Source organism: Phasianus colchicus, chromosome 2 (assembly GCF_987193195.1).
Source record: "Phasianus colchicus chromosome 2, bPhaCol1.hap1.1, whole genome shotgun sequence".
In the NCBI taxonomy this organism is placed as follows: domain Eukaryota; kingdom Metazoa; phylum Chordata; class Aves; order Galliformes; family Phasianidae; genus Phasianus; species Phasianus colchicus.
In genome coordinates, this window is record NC_143437.1 from 9,193,369 (window position 1) to 9,215,230 (window position 21,862).

Consider the following 21,862-nt stretch of genomic DNA (forward strand, 5'->3'; position numbering starts at 1 on the left):
CGCCGTTCCGGCCGCGTCACGGGGAGCGCGGCGCAGGCGCGCGGGGCGAGCACGCGGCCGCAGCTGCGCAGGCGCGGAGGGCCGAGCTGGGAGCGCCATGGCGGCGGCGGCAGCGTGCGGCGGGGAGGCGGCGGCGCGGCCCCCCTTGGCCTTCTCGCCTCACGACCGCCGTCTCCTCGCCGTCTCCGGCTCGGATGGGAGGCTCCGCGTGTGGGACACGGCGGGCAGCCGCCTGCGGCACGAGTACGTGCCCTCCGCGCACCTCAGCGCCGCCTGCACCTGCCTGGCCTGGGCCCCGCCGGGGGGACGGCCGCCCCCCGACAAGGTACGGGGCGGATCGGGGGGAAGGGATCCGCGGGAGGAGCGCCCGTGCCCCGCGCGGCCTCGACGTGCGGCCGCGCCGCTTCACCCCGCCCTCCCGGCGCCATGCGGCGGGGCCCGGCAGCGCCAACGGGACCGGGCGGCCCCGCGCCACGTGTGGGGCGGCTGCTCGGGACGGAAAGCCCACCTGGTGGCGGGGAGCGCGGCGCATCGCGCTCTCTTTTTTGATTTTCTCTTCTAAATGAACTGAAAGCGCTCTCGGCCAAAGCGCTGATGGCGAAACCCGTTTGCCGTTCGCGTTCCCTGCGCGGAAGGAGCGCGCCCTGCAGCAGCAGCCAGGCTCGTGGCACGCAGCCTGGCTCCTCTCCCCTCCTCGGGACCCCGCGCTCTGCGCTCAGCAGCTCCTCCGCGCACCTCGGCGGATCCCCGCCTTCCAGCTAAGCTCGCTGGGACGCTCCAGCTGAAAGCCTCTGTGCTACACGCGTTAAACCACTTTTTCGGGCTCGTTTATATCGAGGTAGTCCTTAACTTGCTCGCTGTAACACGCAGCTTCCTGAGCAAGGTGCGTCCCTGGGATGGGTTTGTGCAGTACGCCCCGTTTGCCCCAAAAAGCGGTGAGTTCAGTGTGTTTCGGTAAAAGCTTGTTGGAAATACTGCAACAGGTATCTTGAAGTGCTCTGTGCACTCAGATTGCCCACCCAAAGGAAGGCTGCGTTGCCCCATTTTTGGCACTTGAGCAGCTTAATACACGAGCTTTACAAAGTGGAACAAATAACTAATTTCAGATTGGCTTCTTTTTAATTCAGTTTGGAAGGAAAAAAAGATGCGTGCATTAATGGAAGGCTGACCAGGTTAACAGAAACTGAAACTGGTGCTCACCTCTGCTGTGTGCAGTGCAGCTTCAAAGCCTGATGTACTGCACTGCTTTAGGTCAAGCACAGGTGGTTTTCAGTGGCTTTTAAACATTAAGCTCACTTTAGACAGCCACCCCTAAAGTCTACAGATGCTCCAACATAGCTGTTTTTAGGGTTGTATGCAAAAGGGATTTCATCAGGCAAGCTTTGACTTCCTCTGCTTTTTCCTATGGCATTGTTTAGTTCTTATTCTTTTTGCTGAAACATGATGTCTCCAAGTAGCAGTAGTACCTGGTGTGCAGGAGTAAAACCATGCCAGTAGATGCCTGGTGTTTTGTCAGGTTACACCTCAACTGTGTTCTGGGCTGCTGCTGTGTTGATGCAGGCCAGGTGTTCAGAGGGGAGCATGAGGAGTGCAGTGTTGAACTCCAGGCCCTGGAATTGCTGATGCAGTGGTGACTTACTGGCGTGCTCTCTGCACACGTGCTTTTGCAGCCTTAGTGCTTCCTGCTTGTCCTGTTCACCACCTCCCCTCCCACCAAGTGGTGTCTTTTGCAAGAGTGTATGGACCACTAACTTTCAAAGTAGTTTCTTCCATCTCCTTCCTAGTAACTTGCAGCTGTTCTGTCATCTTCAGCTCTTAAGGCTTTTAAGAGCTTTACTTCACATGTTAGCAAGAGAGATGAGATTTCTGTTAATTAGAAGAAAAGTCTGGTTCTCAGCAGCTGCCCTGCACAAGAAAGAATGTTGCTAAAATTCTCTTTTGCAAATAACCTATCTCTGCTAATTAGAGCTAAGCTTTTTCAGTATTTTTAAGTAAGTTTAAGTTTCCATAAATCTGAAAATGTTCAAAAGAAGCTGATGCTTGATACACTTCAGCTGCTCTGTCCTCTCCATGAGAGCTAGGTGCTTCTTTGGAGTTCCCTTCTAGCATGAATAGGTCTGAATTTTCCATTGATGCTTCCTTCAAGCAAAAACTTCAGACAGAACATCCCACTAATAGTGCTGATGAAGACTGTTCACTAAAGAAATGGATGTAAGAAAAGTAATTGGAGAAAACTTCACTACCCCTATTTTCTTCATAACTCTGGTAGTGCTGTGGACCTCAGCAGGACCTTGTTACACTCACTGATGCCTTTGGTTTGCTTTAAGGGAAATCAGTCATAACGAACCATATGGAGATTGAATGAGCTTTAATTAAAAGCTCTATTCAAGGGACAAGAACAAAATCTGTTCTTAATTGTGGTTTTGATTCCCAGTCTTGATTGGGAGCAATAATTAATAAACTAGATATACGGATTTTGAAAAGTCTCTGAAAACATTTAAGCTGTGCTTACATCTCCGATGGCAATGTGGTCCCTGTCTTTGCATTTCTAACAACTGTTTTGAGATGGCTTAGTTGGCACTGCTGCCAGAAATTTAACAAGTTGATTCAGTGCATGAGTCTCCTTATATTATCTTAAAACCTGGTTGATTAATTAGTTGTGCTTTGTAACTGTGGTGATTTCTCAGCACTTATGTTTTCATTTGTTTTTTTGTAAACACTTTTCTTTCCCAGGGAAGATGAAGCCTAAACAAATCCTTGCAAAAACCAACGTCCTTACTTTCCTCTAGAGCCCACTGCTGTTTTTAACAAGCAATACAGCATATTTGCATTTATTGGCTTCGAACAAAACCAATTTCCTTGCGGATGGGAAAAGTGTGTGTGTTAAGTATGTAGGAAAAGAAAGCTCTACTTCTTCAAACAGTGAGACTATTTACCCTGCGCTGTTAAAGCTTTTAGTTTTAATTTGCTGAAAACTCCCAAAGCCTGGTAGCTATTATATCTCTGGGCCTGTAGAAATAATGTACGTTATATGATGCATATTATATGACAGATGAGAATCACAGAATCATTAAGGTTGGAAAAGTCTCCCGAGATCATCATGTCCAACTGTCAGCCCACCCCTGCCATGCCTGCTGACCATGTCTCTCAGGGCCTCATCCCCATGGTTCATCAACACCTCCAGGGATGGTGACTGTGCCACTGCCTCACCACCCTATTGGAGAAGAAATGTTTCCTAATATCCAACCTGAATTAGCCATTTCATTTTTGTGATTAATTACTTGGGTTTACCCAGTCATAATAAGCGTAGCTGTTTCTTCTGCCTTTGTTTTACTCAAGTTCTGCATGCATTTGGTTAAGCAAGATGAAATTCTTTATCAAAGTAGTCGGTATCCCTTGCAAAGCAGGTGGGTGCAGACTTGAGAATTGCCTGATAGGTAGTAGGAAGACCCCTAGTAATTGATTCCAGGACTAGGATAGATGACATAGTTTCAATTCCTGTTTCTTCTCTCTGTCTGGTGTGGTCGCACTTTCTCTTTAAGAGGCATTACAGTTACTTAGTATTGCAAGACTGATGGTAAACTGGTGGTTCCTAATAAAACTTAACATACATTTCTGTTCTGGGAATGAAAAAATTTGGTCATGTTTAATCTTTACCTCTGCCCCTGGGAAGTGAACTCTGAAAAACAAATGTTTTTCCCTCCATGTGTGGTCACTAAGTTAGCAAAATGGCCTCTATTGAGTATTTCCAAGAGACTTTGCTACTTTGTACATGGAGGTATAAGATGAACCTCTAAATTGCCACTTCTACATCTTGTGTCTTAGCAGAATTTGTGCTGGCTGACTGGATCTCAGACTTGGAGAGATTTCTTCCCCCTGCTTTAGCGCTTAAGAATAACAGGTCAAACTAATTCGTTCCATTTTTTTTCTTCTCTGTTTTGCAGGATGGCCCCCAGAGGAAAAAACGGAAGTCTGAAGCTACAGGGGTGGACAAGCAGTTAGATATCCTGGCTATTGGCACAGCAGTTGGTAGCATTTTGTTGTACAGCACAGTAAAAGGAGAATTACAAAGCAAGCTAGTAAGTTACGCACTCATCATCACATGCTGCCGAATAGCGATGGTTTCAGTCAGCTTGTGCTATTCTTTCTGTTGCTTAAAAATGGGCTAAACTGACCTAGTTAATCAGATCTTTTTTTCCTAATGGCTACATAGATGAATAGAATTGCAATAATTTAGATTCTTGGGAATCTTTGGTACTTCTGTTGTTGGCAATATGTACGCTTTGAGACCTCTTGGTTTGGCACTATCCTAACATTGTGTGTGGATTTGTTATTTTACATCAGATATGTTCATAATGATGACGTGTCTAACTGAACAATTAAGTTCTCCATGGGCATATCATCCCCTGTGCCTCTCCAGGGCTACGGGAGGAGAGGGTAGGATTGAAGTATTCATCAGCTCTTGTTAAGCTGTTGCACTGGTGGGCTCTTCTGTACATCCTGATTGGACTTAAGCAAGCAGGCACTTAGATAAATATTATCAAGATACCTATGCTAACGGTGCTACTGCTCGACAGCTTTGGCTGTGTTTGTCAGTAGTGTGCAGGACAACTTTTTGTTAACTGAAGTACTAGAACAATAATTAAATACACGTACAGGTGAAAATATGAAGTATCTTTAATTTGCAGTTCTGTATGCGTACTGCTTGTAAAAAGCACAAAACAAGTTGCCTGCTATGCACTCCTCTTTGAGGTATCAATGATTTGAATTCATTTCTTGAAAGAGCACTTTGTTCACGATGTTGATGTGAGAAGACTCATTAGCAATACCTCTTTATTCGTAAGTGACCCTCTCTTATGTTTTGTAGGATGGTGGTCATGACAGTAGAATAAATTGTGTGAGGTGGCATCAGGACAACTGCTGCTTGTATAGCTGTTCAGAAGACAAACACATTGTGGAATGGAACACACAGACCTGCAAAGTAAAGTGGTGAGTGATCCTCTTGCTCTGATTTGTTGTCGCTTGCTTTTGTGTATTTCCTCCTTTACAGGTGGTAGTGTTGTGCTGTTGGAAATGCTGCACTCTGCTGTGCAGGCTTCGTGCTTGCTGTACTAAATTAGCGGTTAGTTACTACTTTAAAGGAATTTAAAGTGGTTTGATTAAGGGATAAAAGAGTAAATCTTATAGTTGGATTTCTTCCTCTGTGTGTTGGAAGGATGAAATACAATGCTTAGCTGCTAAGAGGGACGTGAGTCTCTCCATGCTAACTCTTAGTGAGATGTGGGCTTCCAGCTGCTTTTCAGAGACTGAAAATCCACATTCTTAGAAATATCCTTGGGAGTGTGGGGAAGGCAGATGCTAGGACACCTCATCCCGGTTAGATCTGCTGTGCACACCTGACTTAGCCCCAAGGGCCTAGCTGTGATGATACCCAATTGGTTTCGCTCACTACTGATCTGCAGTGGGGACAATTCCACTTGGCTGTCTGAGCAGGCTGCTGCCATTTAAACTACTGTTGAGCCAAACAAAAAACTTAGTGCTGAGTTAACAAGTTGTCTAGGGTAGGTATTTGCTTTCTTTTTCAGTACAGTCAATCTTTTATTTTAAGCTCTAGGAAACTAAATCTTCTGTTAGTGATTCTGGTTACCTTAACTTAGTGAAAGTCTGGTATGTGATGGCACTTTGACCCTTATCTTCTGTTGTTTTTGGTGTTTTTTTTTGTAAGATTTCCCCATTGTGTTATTTCAGCATTTTAACAGATTTTGCTGAAGATGTTTGGGTATTGCAGACAGACCATTGCCAGTAACCTCGTCAATTTCCTTAGGGAGGAAAGGTGTCCTTATGTTTAGACCCTGATGCAAAATAGCAAAAGGTGATGATAAGATCTCCCATTAGCCTACTCTTCTTGGGTGTGAAGGAACCTGTTTCCATCACTCTTTCCTCCTTACACTCCAGCCTCCATACCTTCTTTGTGATCCTTCACTGGATTGATTGCAGTGTGTCATTAGCTTCTCCAAACTGGATGCAGTGCTCAGGTGTAGTTTCAGAAGTGTTGCACAGAAAAGGGAAATCATTTTCCTTGATGTACTGGCCATGTTCTAGCTGGTAGAGGTCAGCATGCAGTTGACCTCATTGCCGTAAGTACTCACTACTAACTCATGTTAAAATGGACTATAAGGATCCCCACCTCTTTTGTTGCTAATATGTTTTTTCACCATTTGAATCCAGCCCATATGAGATTTTTTTTTTTTCTGGCACATATGAAGACTGCTTTACCTAATCCTTTCATCTTGGAGATTTGACTGCCTATTTCCCCAGCTTGTTGAGGTGAGCAGCTCTGCCCTCCAGCATATTTATCAGCTGATCTCCCTAATTTCTTAATGCCAGTGAACTTGCTAGTGGATGCATACTGTCATATTTTCAAGGTCATTTGCGAAGACCTGAGCAAACACTGAGGTTGAATGGAGTTGGAATGTCCTTGGGGAATGACACCAGTAACTGGCCATCAGTTGGACTTCGTGGCAGTGATTGCAGGCGTTTGAGCTCAGTGTTCCATGCAGTTCTTATCCTACCTTGGAGTCCATTCAGTTAGTATCCTTGCAGCCAAACGGGAATTACATAGTCTAATGTGAGACGTTGTCAGAAGCACTGCTAAATTCAATGTAAATAGTGTACAGTGTGTGTCATCAAAGGCAGGTTAGTTGGGGATGATTTTCCCTTTTTAAGTCTGATTGCTGTTTCCAGTCGCTTTTCTGACCTTTGTATATTTGGAAATCTTTACCAGGTGGATTTGCTGTGTATAATCCTTCCTCTCATTTCCTATATTCTTTTTGCAGGTAGATTTGTCTTTATAGGTTTGTCTTTTTTTTCCAAGTCAACAGAAATTTCTCCTAAACAGTGCAGCCACTGAGAGATGATGGGGTGGTCTCACAACATCACCGACTGAAATGTTTTTGGTGCATTCCATTCCATCTTAGAGGCTGCATGTGTGAACAACTTGCTGTTGTGATTCCTGATTTTTACCTATCTTTATGGATAATGTTCTGCTCCCTCTGATTCTTGCACTGGGTTTGGGAACATGGGAGGTCTGAGAGCAGTCCTTGCTCTTCTGTGGTGTGGCTTTTTCTGTGTGCTGAACAGATCCCTACACCATTCAGCACTGGGCCCACACATTTCTCAATCCTAACCTTACTGCTGCTGATGTGCCATTAGATCTCCTTTTTGTTGGCCTTTGTATTTCTTGCTGGTCTGAACATCCAGCTGACCCCTTCGGCTTTCCTGCATGCCAGGGCAACACCTGTTGATTTTCTTTGTGTTGGTGTATGCCATTCTTGTGCTTTAAGATGGTTATCCTAGAACAGCAACCAGCTTTCCTGAGCACCTTTTGCTCTTCTTAGCAGTCTCCAGTGGAATATTGCCCATCAGGTCCTTGTATAAGTGGCAGTCTGCTTTTATGAAGACCAGAGTTGTAATTCTGCTGTTTGTCTTGCTCTGTAGCAGGTGCCTAGCACGTCATCCTTGTTGGCCTCTTCTAATGCATACCTGTAAGTTCTTCACTGGCTCTTGGCGTGTTTCAAAGCAAAGCTTCATGCACTGAAAGCCACCTTGATGTGTAGAGAAAACCACCTCCTCCTCGCGCCTTCCTGACGTGTCTTCACTAAACAGCCTTCCTAAAAGTCCATTAACTACAGTATTCCTGTCTTACATTCTACCCACTGGTTCTCTATGATCTCTAGTAAGATCAAAACTGCCAAGCTCCTCATGGATATCTAGCTCATCCTGTTTGTCTCTCATAGAGCGTGTGTTCATGCACAGCCACTTGAGATGGGTCCCAGCCCTGCTGTTGTCTCGTGAAACGTGAGAACTTACTTCTCTTGTTGCTCTTCACCCTGGGTGTTTCCCTCTGCATTGCCTTATACCCCCACTTTTGTGACTGGTTATTGTTCTTGTCTCACACCAATACTAGGTTAATTCCCTCTTTGCTAGGTTAGCAAGCCTGTGGACAAAATTGCTCTTGTCCTGCTTTGCAAGATAAATGTTGTCTCCCCTCAGCAGTCCTTGTAGCTGGAAGAGTCCTGTGGTTACACAGGACAGCCAAAGAGGTGTTTATGTATGGGACATGCCTACTCCTATGTGAGTCTTCTCCATGGAATTGAGCAGAACGCCACCTACAAACTGCTCAAAGTTTGACTGTAAGGATACTTTGTGGCAGTTCTTGTTTTCAGTTGCAATGCAGTAATTGCTTAGGAAAATGCCAAGAAGTACTCTTAGATTTGGTGTATGAACTGCCTGTTAGAGGCGTTGTGTTCTCTAATTTTGAAGATGGCAATGAAAAACTATCATTATTGGAGTGCAAAAATGAAGAGTATGCTGACATTATAATATTGCACTTTTTACCAGAAGTCACATCAGAAGTCGTGTATTGCAAGTCATACCTGAGATAAAAGACATTGGAATCATAGAATCATGCAATGGTTTGGGTTGGAAGGGACCTTAAAGACCAGCTAGTTGTACATTTGAATATAATTTCTTGGGTTTGCTACATTAAATGGATATCGATCTGAAATTCTTAGTCCTGACTTACACTTTAGAAGAGAATACAGAATTTTGTTACACTCTGTGTAAAGGTGTAATGTTGTTTGCAAGGTTTGTAGCTAGTGAAACTTGCAGCTTCTATGAAATCTAGCCAGAGGTGATGGTGCAAATGAGCTCACTTGTGGAAGACAGAAGAGGTGCTGCGTGGCATAAAAAAGGTCTCAGGAAGTATTTAAGAAGGGGCTGTTCACAATCAGAACGTGGTGATTGGGTCGTGATTATTATGTATAGAGGGTTTGTGTTAAGGATTGCCTTTTAGTTTTGTCCTCTTAGAAATATGCAATACTCAGACTCTTTCTAAGCGGGTGCAAGCTTTCCACGACAGCATCTTTCTTTTTCTTAGTGCTTTCAACGGTGGAGTTCTTAAACCTTTGAGGCCAAGTTTATTACTGTCAGTGTCACTGACAGACTTAGGAGTGCCAGGAACTGGGTGGGCCTTAAAACTCCAAAGTCCATTCTGAATAAGTTGATGGAAGCTTTGTGGATTATGGTTCCAAGAGAAGTCTTAATGGTGTGGCTCCTCTTGTCTGATCATGAGTAGTAGAGAACTTTGAGGAGGGGATATTGAGAATAGGGTAAGCACATATGTATTTTTTAAACAACAGCAAACAAAACAAACAAAAAGAAAAAAAGGAGTCTTATTTCTTTTTTTTGAGTAAACTAATTTGAAATTGAGGAGCTGAAACAGAATAATTTTTGACCTAATTTTTGACTACGTGGCCTTTTTTTAAAGTACATTTTGCCTTAGATTATCTAGCAGAGTTATGCATTTTGAAGTTATGCTAATAAATATCTTCTCTATGTCTCTATCCAAATTCTAGCAAGTGGAAAGGTGACAATAGCAGTGTCAGCTCTTTGTGCATCAGTCCAGATGGAAAAATGCTGCTGTCAGCCGGTAGAACTATAAAACTGTGGGACCTGGAGACCAAAGAAGTCTACAGAGTAAGTAACTTCGTATGACTAGGCATCAAAAATATATATATGTATATATTCTTCTTATGCATTTAGTGTTTCCTAATGGGACATCTGAAAATTTGGTAGGGTGGAAGGAGCTGGCATCTTTGGGGCTGCTGGAAGTTATTTCTGTGATGATACCTTCAACTGTGGTTTCAACTTCCTGACAGTTGAATGAGGACGTTGAATTCCTTGGCTGTGTCTGAGAATGCTGCCAGCAGCCTTTCTGGATCCTGTAGCATAAGGATAGGTGTTGTTCTCTTTCACTGTCCCTTTCTGAAGCCCTTCTCCTGGGGAGCTTGGTTCACTTCACTATTAGTTTCTGCTGATGTATTTTTGTGAGAGCTCCTGTACCGTCGTGGTGAGCATCTCTTTAAAGCCTTTAGGTCTCTTAGCTAAACTCTGTACAGGCAGGTGTGATTTCTTCCCAACTACTTTACTTAGTTCCAGTAATTTTGCCTTTGATTCCCCATTAAACATTAAATTCTGATAAGTAGATGAAGTGTCAGGAAATATTTTTGAGACATATAGAAATGTAAGGAAGCTGATCACCTATTAAAGAAACAGAAAAAACACTGAAATACTCTTGCTAACTTGGATCTTTCTTAACATTCTTTCTTAACTAATGTTTTAACTTTTGTCATACAGCTGTTGATGGCGGTAATTGAATTTCCCCCCATTCTCTTAGCATTTCACAGGCCATGCTACATCAGTGTCATCATTAATGTTTACCACAGTGAAACCTATGAATGAAAATAAGGCCTTTGATGGAATTACAGGACTTTATTTCTTGTCTGGGGCTATACATGACCGGTTACTGAGTGTTTGGTATGTAAACTTTTCTTAATTTTTAACTTTGATTATGACTGTTACTGAGGATAGACTGAACAATTATATTCTGAATTCCGATGAAGCAGAAGGGGCACTCTGGAAAAATGCAGTGATGACCTCTTAAGTAGTGGTTTCAATTCACTGATTATTGAATGAAGACCTAAATTTCCTTGGCTGTGTCTGAGCGTGTTTCCAGTAGCTGCCACTTGACTTTCTCAGCATATGCTAGGAATGTAGTGCGTGGTATGCTTCTTGTTCTTTGTGTTTGCTATGAAGTTTGTTTTCTTCTTTGCTGAATTTTGCTTAGTGGCTACTTTGCATTTGAAATTTAGAACACCTTTTAAAACTGAAAGCTGCAATTATGACGTTAGTATTTTTGGCTGAGGTGTGTAGTAGCGTGATAGTGACAATAGTAGAGCATGATTTGTAGGCTCTATAACACTGTGCTGCTTTTCAGATGTGGAGCATGCTGTCTGTGCTCTGTTAAATAATGTGTGCTGTTTGTGTCTCCAGGCAGATCAGATCAGATAGGAAAGAAAAGAATGCTGTGATGTCTTTCACGGTAACAGATGAACCAACGTTTATTGACCTGACTGTGTCAGAACTCAAAGAAGAGGTAGGAGCAATAGTTTGTAACCAGATATGTCCAACAATTTCACACCAAGTTCCTTTTAGGGCATTAAAAAAAAAAAAAAAGTTTGGTTTGTATTTGGTTTCTGTTATGCAAAGATGAGATGTGAATGCAAGTTCAGTAGTGTGAGGATATTTATTATAGGTGCACTTGTGTAACTGGCAATTTGAAACAATTATTTTCATAGCTACTAAGTGCAAATTCCATGTTTCCTTCAAAAATTTTGCTTGTGATGGCAGAAACATAATTTGTTTCCTATTTGGAACAATTTAGTAATCAAAATGTTTCTTAGATTTCCGTAGTAAAAACCAGTGAAGATTTCTTTCTGAAATACAATTTGAGCATGGTTCTGTTTTTTTGTCTATTCTCAAGTGGCTATGGTAATATAACTGTGTTTTGAATTAACTAGCCTTTATGAATTTATGTAGCTGAGCACATTCCCCAAGTCTCTTTTTCAGCAAGAAGTTTCAGAATAGTTGTCTTATGAAAAGTGTCTGCATATGAAATGTTCTCAAATAATTTCTGTATTACTTAAAATATTTTTCTCCAATTACCTTTAGATTCCTTTATAAAAAGAGTATTTCATGCTATAATTCCTAACGTTTCCATTTGTGCCCTCTCACTGCATGTGTAGGAGCTGGGATTATTCTGTGATGTGCACCTGGAATTTAACTGCTCAGCGTACTCTGTTTTAGTTTCTTTCCTGTGAATGTATTTATTGTGTCAGTGCCTGTGTAGTGCAGTGCATCTAGACACCTTGGGTACTATAGTTTTGGAACATTGCTGCTTATACTCATGTCTGCTAGTAACCAAGCTGTTCAGATTTGAATATTTCAATATTGATACAGTAAAGCACAGATTTGAATTGTTTTTGTTTTCTAACCGCTATAAATGTTCCTGAGATGTGTCTGATCTAATTCTATGGATTTAGTTGTATCTCTAAAGTATGTAGTTGCTGTAAAGAGCCAAATTGTAACCTGCAGATGTCTCTTGATGTCTCGTACGTGTGGATGTCTGTTGTTTGATCTAATCAAAATCTTCTATTGTGACTTCTTTCAGCCTGTGAAGTTAGCAGTTGTTTGCAGAGATGGGCAGTTGCATTTATTTGAACACATCTTAAATGGGTAAGGAGGTATTCCTTCTGAAAGTATATTTGGCAAGGTCTGGGGTTACTGGGAGGCAAAGCTCATTTTGTTGTGCTGCTGCCTTTGAACTCATCTGTTCACAAATTGAATTCCAGCTGATTCTTTGTCTTGGGTTACTTGACATGTGTTTCAAGAAATGCAGGAGAGCTTATTTGTTGGGGGTTATGCTGTACTTTGTTAGTACCTGTTGCTTTAGCCAAGATTTTGCCTGGTTTAACCTCGTTTAAACTATCTGTAAAGGATGTTAACTACTAGAGTTGAAGGATTTGATAATGAAGGGTGCATACTTGTGCAAGATGTGGAAGTCTTTAAGCTAAACGTGTTGTTGTTTTTCTTTCCTTTTCCCCCCCGCCCCCCTCAGCTACTGCAAAAAACCTTTAACATCAAACTGTACTATCCAGATAGCAACGCCTGGGAATGATGGAGACTCCACGCCAAAACCAGTCCCTATTCTAGCGGCTGCATTTTGCACAGACAAACAGTCTCTGCTGCTTGTGTATGGAAACACCTTACAGCCCATCATAGAGAAAGTGGTATGTAAAACATATTGGAAAGGTTTTGGATTTCTTACTCTTTTGAAGTTGCAGCGTGAGATTGAACTTACTCTGTCTCCCTTCTCTGGGAGTTATGACTACTGCCCTTGATTTGGTTAGAAAGGGGATGTGCATTCTGCTCATTCAGTTAAAGTGTAACTTGGCATTATTGCTGGCTGTTTCATGCTGTCTCAGCTACAAATACATTAGGCCATTGAAACTTTCTAAATCTTTCAATTTGCCTGTGTGAGCTTCTCGGCAGAGCACAGGGATCTGGTAACAAAAGGCAGACATGCAAAGCAACTGCTACTCTAGGGGAGGATAAGAAGCTCATTCTTGTTTGTACCTCTGGAGTTTGTTCTCATGAACGTAGTAGTTTGATGAATCACCACTGTGATTCATTGGCAGTTAACTGTTTTTATTCCTGTCCTTCCAGTCTTTGAACACCAATGAATCCCACATATGTTTGATAAGGGATGTCCAGAAAGTGTTGGCGCTTAAAACAGATGATGCTGTAACAAAGGTGAGCTTGTGTGAAATACAGTAGTCTTGCATCTCTTGATTTACTTTGGAAATTTTAGAATTCTCTGCTATCTTCTAAAATAAATTTTGATTTCTGAATGAACCTGTTCAGAGCTGCAGTGTAGTTTCAGAGACCCACAGCCCTTGGCTGCTGTGTGCACTGATAGGCCTTCCCTTGGTTACCTTCCTGTAGCTCATGTCACAGCTGACAACATTGGTATAGAGAGCAGACAGCATTGGTTTTCTAACCCTCAGGTTAGCTACCAGTTCTGGTGCTCCATCAGCCTGGTGGAGCTTTGTGCTAATTCCCTGGTCCTGGAGCTGGAGGGTAACAGAGCTGAGATGCAGTGAGAGATGTGGGAGCTCCCTGGCATGCAGTGATGATCTCCATCTTGGTTTCGCTTTTTGCTGAATTCCAGTGAAGACTCATTTCTCTTGGCTGTCTGAGCATGCCTTGTGGAGAGAAAAGTGATGATTTGTGTATTGAGCGAAGTGAGTAGTATTTTAATTTTACTATTTTTCTCCAGTAAAGTTCTTGAACCGTGAAATCAATTTTTTATTTGTGGAATATGACTTGTACGCACATCATCTGGAAGTTGCAATGCTCACTGCAGTATATGTATTTCTATCACTTTAGTGGGCACTCAGCATGGCTCCCATAATGTACACAGGGCTGGGTGGGTACTTCAAAAAGACACAGAACTGCTGTTATGAAAGAAGTGTTCTGGAAGTAGCATGTAGCATTTTCCTAATAGGTTGTGGCAGGCTGGTTTTAACGTATGTGAGAATAAAATCAGTATTTAAAACTGGAAGGAAGATTGAGATATTGGCAATTTATTCTGATGTGTTGCTGTCTTTCTGCCAGGTAAAGACACCAGTTGTGAACTCAGACACCAAAGTTCTAGTGCCTGGCATTCCAGGACACAGTGCAGCTGTTAAAACTCCGTCCTCAGGAAAGGAGAAAAAGAAAAGCAAAAGGAAACCAGGAGAGACAGAGGTAAAGTGCTTCCTCGTTTAAACGCAACAATCATTTAAAAAGCAACCATAAATTATTATTGCAGCTTCTTTAGGTATATTTGAACTTGAGTTGTTTGCCTTCATTGTTTGCATGAGGGCAAAGTGAATCATATTATCTTCTTGTAGGAAATGGGCTTCGCTTTGGTCAAAATCTTACTCTCACTGAAGCCCTGATTACATTGCCCACAGATCTGCCCCTTACTGCAAAACTTTGTCACACACTTGCCTGTCTCTGTGTGCTAAGATACATTACTACTACTTAGTCAAAACTTCATCTTTTTCCAGCCATCCTCTCAGTGTGTTATTTTCCAGCAGGATAGGAGGGAATGATACATATTAGCTACTTTACTTTCAGCTGATATTTCTAAGAAATGGCCCTGAAACTGTTCTTTTTTCTTTGTCTGCAGGACAGCATTGAGGAACGCCTAGGGGCATTGGATATTGATGTGAGCAAAGTAAAAACTCCAGGTGGCCTTCCGCAAACAGATAGCTTTGCAGTGCTTTTGGTTCAGGGCTTGGAAAGCAATGATGAAGACATCTTAAATGTAAGTGTTGCAAGATCACTGTATGCTGTTTAAACTATTTGTTGAGATTTGTGGGGAGCTGCTGTGGAAGCTGAGAAGTCAAGGTCCTGTTGTGATTTCTGGCTGTTTTTTGCTGATGTACTGATAAGGCACTGGTTGTGAATTATGAATGACGGTAGTGGTATTTTAATGCTAGCTACCTTGTTTTCTGACTCATCGCATGAACTTTGCAGCACTTCTGTTTATGTTAAAATTGTTGTGTCAGAGTTCAGATATTTTACAAGTGATGTTACTAGTGCAACCATCTCCCTTTTAGCTTCAGTCCAGAGCATACAGTTTCCAAGTAGGTGTTTGAAAAATGCATCTATGATCACAATTTGACCTGAAAAGCTTGTCGCTGCACTTGGATTAGGAGAATTTTATACTTCTGTGGCAGGAAATCTCTTAAGGATTTGTCACTGAGTAGAAATTACTTGTTACCACTGCAGGTGAAAGGCATTATATTTACAAAAGTGAAGCATGGAAATAGAAAAATAGCAAGGAAAGTTCTTGTTAATGTGTCTGTTATACTTTGTTTCTAACGTGAGGTGGGTGGACTAGGGGCAATGGCTGATTGTTTTAGATAGGTTAATCAAGTGTTTATTCTGTTAATTGTAGCTGACTTGAAAAATGGAACTCCTTTTCATTGTAAATTTTGTTTTATACATTATCCTCATCTGAGCATATAGAGGTAGTGGAGTAGAAAAGGAGATTTAAACCCAGGCATTTTTGATTTTTGTTCCCATATGTGTTTAAGCTGAATGATCATCTGATTTATTTTTCCATTTTAACAGAAAGTGCTTTCCACGAGAAAAGAAACTTTAATAAAGAACACAGTAGCCAGAATGCCTATACACGCTGTCATTCCACTGCTGCATGAGGTAGGAGTGATTGCATTTCATGTACCTGTCATATAGACCACATTTGGCTTGCCTTTTAGCTGGGGAAAATTATGGATGGGTCTCTAAATTTCAGTGAATAAATCAAGTCAAATAATATTGATTTAGTAGTTTTTATAATACTGAACTTATTTATAGTTTATTTCTGTCTTACTCTTACCTCATCTGGCTGAAGCTTAACCAAAGGACAAAGTGCCACTGTCAAAGCTAGGAAAAACCATAGATCATGTGGTGCTATCTTAAATGAGTAAGCAGGAAGAAAGGAAGAGGTTAAGCTAAAGCTTGCTTAGTCTGTGGCAGAAAAATAAAACCAACCAACAACGCATTACTTATTTAATATTATTAAAGTAGCTGATAATTTGAAACTGGAAAATAGCAGTGCTAGTCGTGGTTATATTTCTCTTGTACTTTAATCTGCTGGCCTGAAAATCTATTCTTACTTGTGGTACTAATCTTTTTACCCAAATATTGGGCTGTCAAGTGGATGAGCTTTAAGCTCATTATGCATTTCTTGCTTTTAATTGTTACTGTTCTTGTTCCTCTAGCTTACAAAGAGATTGCAAGGCAACCCATACAGGTAAGAAGCGAGTTACCCACAGTTCAATTTATCTGAAAACTTTTATTCTGTGTTTTATGGCCTGTGCTTCTCTGAGATGACTTCCACAGTAATTGTAATGAACAGTTGCTATGTTAATAGCATCTTGAGGTAAAAAGTCTCATCTGATTGTGGGTGCAAAGGTGAACTTTTATTAAGCCTATGCTGTTTTGGGCTGACATAAGTGAAATTAAAAAGGGAAAGGGATACCTGAAGTGAGCATGTATCTGAAGTAGCGGACAGCTCAGATCTGATCAGTATGTCAACTCAAATCACTTTAAGATGTGTAGCTTGTATTTAAGAATATATTGCTATAGCAATAGCTTTGCTGTGACTAGATGTCTGCAACTGGATTAAAAAAAACAACAAAGAAGTCAAACATGTTGTAAAAGAAGAAAGAAGTAGTAGTAGTTTGATCTTTTCTCCATTGAAATCTCCAATGAAAAGCCATGAGAAACAAATCTCTGAGCATGTCTAGTTTTCGTCTTTCTCTTAAATGTCTGTTCCTTAAGTGTCTCTTACATGGGCATTTCATCTGGATAGCCAAATTATTTTATTTCCTACTGCATTTTTCTTTTTATATAATGAAAGTCAAGCAATTCTTGTAGAACAGCTTAGCAACTAGAAAATGAAATGTGTGCTGTCAGCCAGCATCTCAGTATCTATGATGTCATTTCCAGTGCCTCACAAATGGTTCGATGGCTGAAGTTTGTTTTTACTCTACATGCATCCTACCTTTCCACGGTAAGTATTTTGCATTAAAGTTAATGCATATACCTGAAACTAGACTTAGGTGCTTAAATGTACGTATATTCTTCCTTCAGGAATCTGTCTCTTGCTCTCCATGGTATAGGAGTACGTACCATGGTATGGTACATGCCCAAACCAATGTATAGAGGGTTGTACTTCACCATTTTGCTGAATTGATGGACGTTTGTTACAAATTGTCATGGATGACTAAGATAAACATAATAATAGCATCCCAAAGTCAAACCAAAACCAGTTATGTCATGGGAGAGAACCAAATAACTATCAAACATGATCTAGCCATTGTCACGGACATTTACAGAACTAAATTTCTGTATTGAGTATGACTGGATATGTAGGGTACAGATATGACAAAGTTGACAGAGTAGCAGGTAACGTAGTAGCTTCTGGGTGGAAATCCAGCCTTCTCTGGTTAATACACTCTAGCTCAGTTTACAAAACAAACAACTGTATTGTGACACTGTTAGTCTTTTATATTCCTGGGGATCTCCCTTTTATTACAGTTGTATGTCAAAACTTGTATGCATTGCTAGTACTGGGTTTCTATACTGGAATGTATTCAGTTTCCATTCACACTGCTTTCCAAGTAGTCCTTCTAAATCTGCTACTAGGAAATGTGGAAGGAAAAAGTAGTGTAAGTAGAAGTGGTTATGGTTCTAGACAAGCCTGTGTATTAACTGGTTGGATTTCTGTGAATCCTCAGCAATTCTTTCTGACTACAGTGATGTCAGCAAGGATTGTTTGTCCCAAAATGTGTAAGGATGGTTTAAAAATATAAAAGTAAGATACAGATTATGTATTGGTTAACAGCTTTGTTTTAATTCATCCATTTCTTTTTGTAAGTTGCCAGACCTTATTCCTCAGCTGGGAATGCTATACCAGTTAATGGAGAGCAGAGTAAAAACTCTGCAGAAGCTTTCCCGTCTACATGGAAGACTCTTCCTTCTTGTCACCCAGGTGAGTTCAGCTGAAGAACACAGGATATGTAGAAGTGTTATTTGCAGGCTTAGCCTTCTGCTGTGAGAGCATCTAATGGGACCTGTCATCAGGAACTTAGTGCAGCTGCTGTACGGCCACAGTGGTAATACTCAAAGCACTGCAGTAGACTGACTGTCAGGTCAGTCCATGCTCACAGAAAGTGTTGCATGTTCTGTCCTGCCAGATGAGTGCACTAACTCATAGCATTTTAAATGGGAATAAATGAGAGGTACTGGGCTGCTTTGAAGCAAATGCCTCTGAAATTTTACTTTGTCCTTCCTATTTATGCGGCTGTTAAACTACAGTAATAAATGAATGCATGTTAACCTCTGTGTAGATTTAATTTATGTTGTTGAGAGTCTTAGTGACTTCAAGTTTGGGGAATATGTGGTTCCATGTAAGGCTAATCTGCAAATTCTGTTCAGGTTGCAGCATCGGAAACAGTTCAGGATGTGACAGAAGTTAATCAGACTGCGAAGCTGGTATATGAGGATGGTAAGTGCCGTATGCTAGATGTAGCTCAACTCCAGAACTTTTGTGACAGCTCACAGGTGGTGGCTGTTCATCATGCTTCTGTGATATTGATAGTGGACGGTCTCCAAGCAGGGAGGATTTGTGGGAGATCTAAGGCAGGGAAGTGAGTGATTCATCATGTAGGCATCTTACAGTTCACTGTGTCTGTCTTCCCCTCCTTTGGTTTCCTTCCCTTCTATTTTTTTTGGTGAACTCAGGAGGAAGGCCAGCAAAAAGCCAGCAAAACTGCTACCTCGGACTTCTGGAGGATAAACTTCGAACTGTTCAGGACCCTGGTAGGGGAGGGTCCCTTGGGATTCAGTATGAAGGGTAAAAGGGTCCCAGAAGTCTGATCTCTCCTCAAGAAGGAAGTCTTAAAGGCACAGGAGCAGGCTACCCCCCTGTGCCACAAGATAAGACAATGAGAAAGATGAGCAGCATGGATGACCAGGGAGCTTTTTCTGAGGCTCCAGGAGAACAAGAGAATCTGCTTCTTGTGGAAGAATGGATAGGGAGAGTATAAAGAAGTTGTTAGAGTGTGCAGGAAGAACATTAGGCAAAAGCCCAACTTAAACTCAACTTGACCGTTGAGGTAAAAATGAACAAAAAACTTTTTTACAAATATATATTAACAGTAAGACAAGGGCTAAGGAGATTCCATCCTTTACTAATGTGGCGGGGAATTTGACTGCTAGGATAAGGACAAAGGCTGAGGTTCTCAGTGCCTTTTTTGCATCTGTCTTTAGTAGTCAGACCAGTTCTTGTCAGTGAACTCTGTCTCCTGACCTGGAAGTCTTGGATGGGGAGCAGAATAAACCCCTCCACGATTCAGATGGAAACAGTCAGAGATTTACTACTCCACCTGAACTGCCACAAGTCCATGGGCCAGATGGGATCCACCCGAGGGTGCTGAGGGAGCTAGTAGAGGTGACAGCCAAGCCACTTTCCATCATCTTTCAGCATTCCTGATCAACTGGAGAGTTCCCAGAGGATTGGAGGCTTGCCGGTGTGACTCCTATCTACAAGAATGGTTTTAACAAGGTTCCAGGGAACTACAGGCCTGTCAGCCTAACCTCGGTGCCAGGGAGAGTTATGGAACAGATCATGAGGGAGATTAAACAGCATGTGTGGGAAATCTGGAGTATCAGGCCTAGCCAGCATGGGTTCATGAAAGGCAGGTACTGCTTGACCAACCTCATCTCCTATGATCGAGTGACCCGCTTGGTGGAAGAGGAAAAAGCTGTTAAAAAGGCAGCAAAGCTGTGGAGGATCTGGAGCGCAAGTCTTTTGGGAAGTGGCTGATGGAGCTGAGATTATTTAATTATCATTTAGAAGAGGAGGCTCAGGGGAGATATTACTGCTCTCTACAACTGTCTGAAGGGAGGTTGTGGTGCAGCAGTGGTTGGCCTCATCTCCCATGTAACAGTGATAGGACAAAAGGGAATGGCCTCAAGGTGCACCAGGAGAGATTTAGATTGGATGTTAGGAAACATTTCTTCTCTAAAAGAGTGGTCAGGCACTGGAACGGGATGCTCAAGGAGGTGGTACAGTCACTGACCCTGGAGGTGTTTAAAAATGTGTACATGTTGTACTGAGGGCCATGGTTTATTGGGAAGTATTGGTGATACGTGGACAGTTGGACTGGATGATCTTGGAGGAGGTCTTTTCCAGCCTTGGTGATTCTGTCATTCCTGCGTCACAAATTAACGAATCAATTAATTGAAAGATCTTGAAGTACTTAACTGAAGACATCAGATTTCTAGCACTAACTGCCCTTATGCTGAGGTAGATGCAGTCAAGGAGCTGCTACATTTGAGTCAGTGAGACTTCGCAGCAGTCGATATATACTTCCAGTTTGGGCCTGCAGTTTCTACTACAACTGTATACTGTATAATCATAGCAAAGATATTTGTTCCTAATTTATGTTGATCAACCTAGTCTTCATATGGAATTAGTTTTGGAATTTAAATAGTACAGTTTAGTGGAGGTTTAGCAGCGTATGGAGTTGAGTTTTGTTTGAACATATTCAAGTCTGTTTTCCAGGCTGAGGGATTGTTTTCTTTTTGCAGAATCCTCAGAGGAGGAAGGTTCAGATGATGAGATGATTGCGGATAAAGACTCAGATGTAAGTGGAGTTGGATTGAATCTTCTCCCAATCATTTGTCACAGAAGTTGTGTTAATGTCAAAGATTCAAACATTCCTGTTTTGTTAAACCCTCCAGGAAAACTGGGATGAAGATGAAGAGAAAGAGGAGCAATCAGATGAACAAGACATGACTGTTGAAAAGGAAATCAATGGTGATTCTGATTTGGAACCAGAAAATGAAAGTGAAGAAGAATAACAGCGTAAAAGAATAAACTTAACAGTTTAAAGAAGTGGGCCACCAGAACTTTCTAATTCTGGATCATCTTGCTGAAAGATGCCATATTTGCATATAGGGAGTGCAGACTTATGCACAACCTATGTGTAGGGGCACGTGTGGGGCACTGTGCATTTCTGAATCCAGAATGTTTAACCACGCCAGCCTTCTCTTGCCCTATTTCCCTGCGCTTACTATAGAAACATTTCTTCCACCTCTCATGGTCAGATTATGCCTGTCATGTGGACATGCATTTGTATCTCAAGTGAAATAAATCTGCCACCGCTGTTTGTGTGGTAAACTTGGTTCAGCTTTACATTGAATTTGTTTCAAATGTTCAAGGATCAAAGACAGCTGATCTATACCTTCTTTCTATGCTTCAGTTAGCAATAGCAAGTGGGCATCCTGCTGCTTTTTTTTTTTGTTTTCCAGGAAAAAAAAAAAAAGGAAAAAAGTTATTTTTGTAACGTTTAAATTCTCTAATGGATTTTCTTTCTTTCCTCCCATCCTCCATTGGTTCAGCCATGCCTTGGCAATGTCTAAATGCCAAAGTGGCTTAAAAACAGCTTTTTTTTTTTTTAACAAATTTGAGCTTGAGACTTTTATATGTAGAATCAATGATTTTACTTGTGCTTTAAAAAGACATTAGGACTATCACTGTTCCCTAATTTCATTTTAATTGAGGCTGTATATAAGATTAATGCTAACCCAGAGGATAGACTGAGGTGGGTGGGAAGAGGGGAGTAACACAGGGAAATGAGAAGGTGGATACTTGTGAATACATAGCGCACAGCTATATGTTTATTATCAATTTTTAACCTCAGTGGCAGAGCAAGGACAACTGATTGCTCAGCTAATGGAAGCTGAAGAGGTACAAACACATTTTTAAGAGCGAAACATGGTAAAGGTCTGAGCCATTCACCACTATAATGTACAATATATTTGTCTATAAATGGAG

General features: G+C 41.6%; 1 protein-coding gene and 4 non-coding genes across 5 annotated transcripts; all 5 read left to right on the forward strand.

The window, feature by feature from the left end:
- Positions 1 to 66: 66 nt before the first annotated feature.
- On the forward strand, positions 67 to 21,209 carry WDR43 (WD repeat domain 43). The gene is made up of 18 exons (XM_031598743.2): positions 67 to 325; positions 3,945 to 4,079; positions 4,868 to 4,989; positions 9,417 to 9,537; positions 10,238 to 10,377; positions 10,894 to 10,996; positions 12,071 to 12,135; positions 12,518 to 12,689; positions 13,126 to 13,212; positions 14,077 to 14,208; positions 14,636 to 14,773; positions 15,586 to 15,672; positions 16,236 to 16,267; positions 16,966 to 17,029; positions 17,897 to 18,010; positions 18,457 to 18,526; positions 20,614 to 20,669; positions 20,767 to 21,209. Exons 1-18 carry the CDS (start codon positions 98 to 100, stop codon positions 20,884 to 20,886), a joined length of 1,986 nt encoding a protein of 661 aa, XP_031454603.2. The 5' UTR covers positions 67 to 97; the 3' UTR covers positions 20,887 to 21,209.
- LOC116233210 (small nucleolar RNA SNORD53/SNORD92) lies at positions 5,417 to 5,493 on the forward strand. The gene has a single exon (XR_004167919.1). It is a non-coding gene; the product is annotated as a small nucleolar RNA SNORD53/SNORD92 (small nucleolar RNA).
- On the forward strand, positions 9,676 to 9,759 carry LOC116233195 (small nucleolar RNA SNORD53/SNORD92). Its single transcript, XR_004167910.1, has one exon. It is a non-coding gene; the product is annotated as a small nucleolar RNA SNORD53/SNORD92 (small nucleolar RNA).
- LOC116233217 (small nucleolar RNA SNORD53/SNORD92) lies at positions 10,485 to 10,568 on the forward strand. The gene has a single exon (XR_004167920.2). It is a non-coding gene; the product is annotated as a small nucleolar RNA SNORD53/SNORD92 (small nucleolar RNA).
- Positions 13,584 to 13,662, forward strand: LOC116233206 (small nucleolar RNA SNORD53/SNORD92). Its single transcript, XR_004167914.1, has one exon. It is a non-coding gene; the product is annotated as a small nucleolar RNA SNORD53/SNORD92 (small nucleolar RNA).
- Positions 21,210 to 21,862: the final 653 nt, after the last annotated feature.

Excerpts from the sequence above, each read along its gene's own strand:
- WDR43 (XM_031598743.2), top strand. The coding sequence starts at position 98 with ATGGCGGCGGCGGCAGCGTGCGGCGGGGAGGCGGCGGCGCGGCCCCCC. Across the intron at positions 12,136-12,517 it reads TTTGAACACATCTTAAATGG|CTACTGCAAAAAACCTTTAA; the intron begins GTAAGGAGGTAT and ends CGCCCCCCTCAG. Across the intron at positions 15,673-16,235 it reads TCATTCCACTGCTGCATGAG|CTTACAAAGAGATTGCAAGG; the intron begins GTAGGAGTGATT and ends TTGTTCCTCTAG.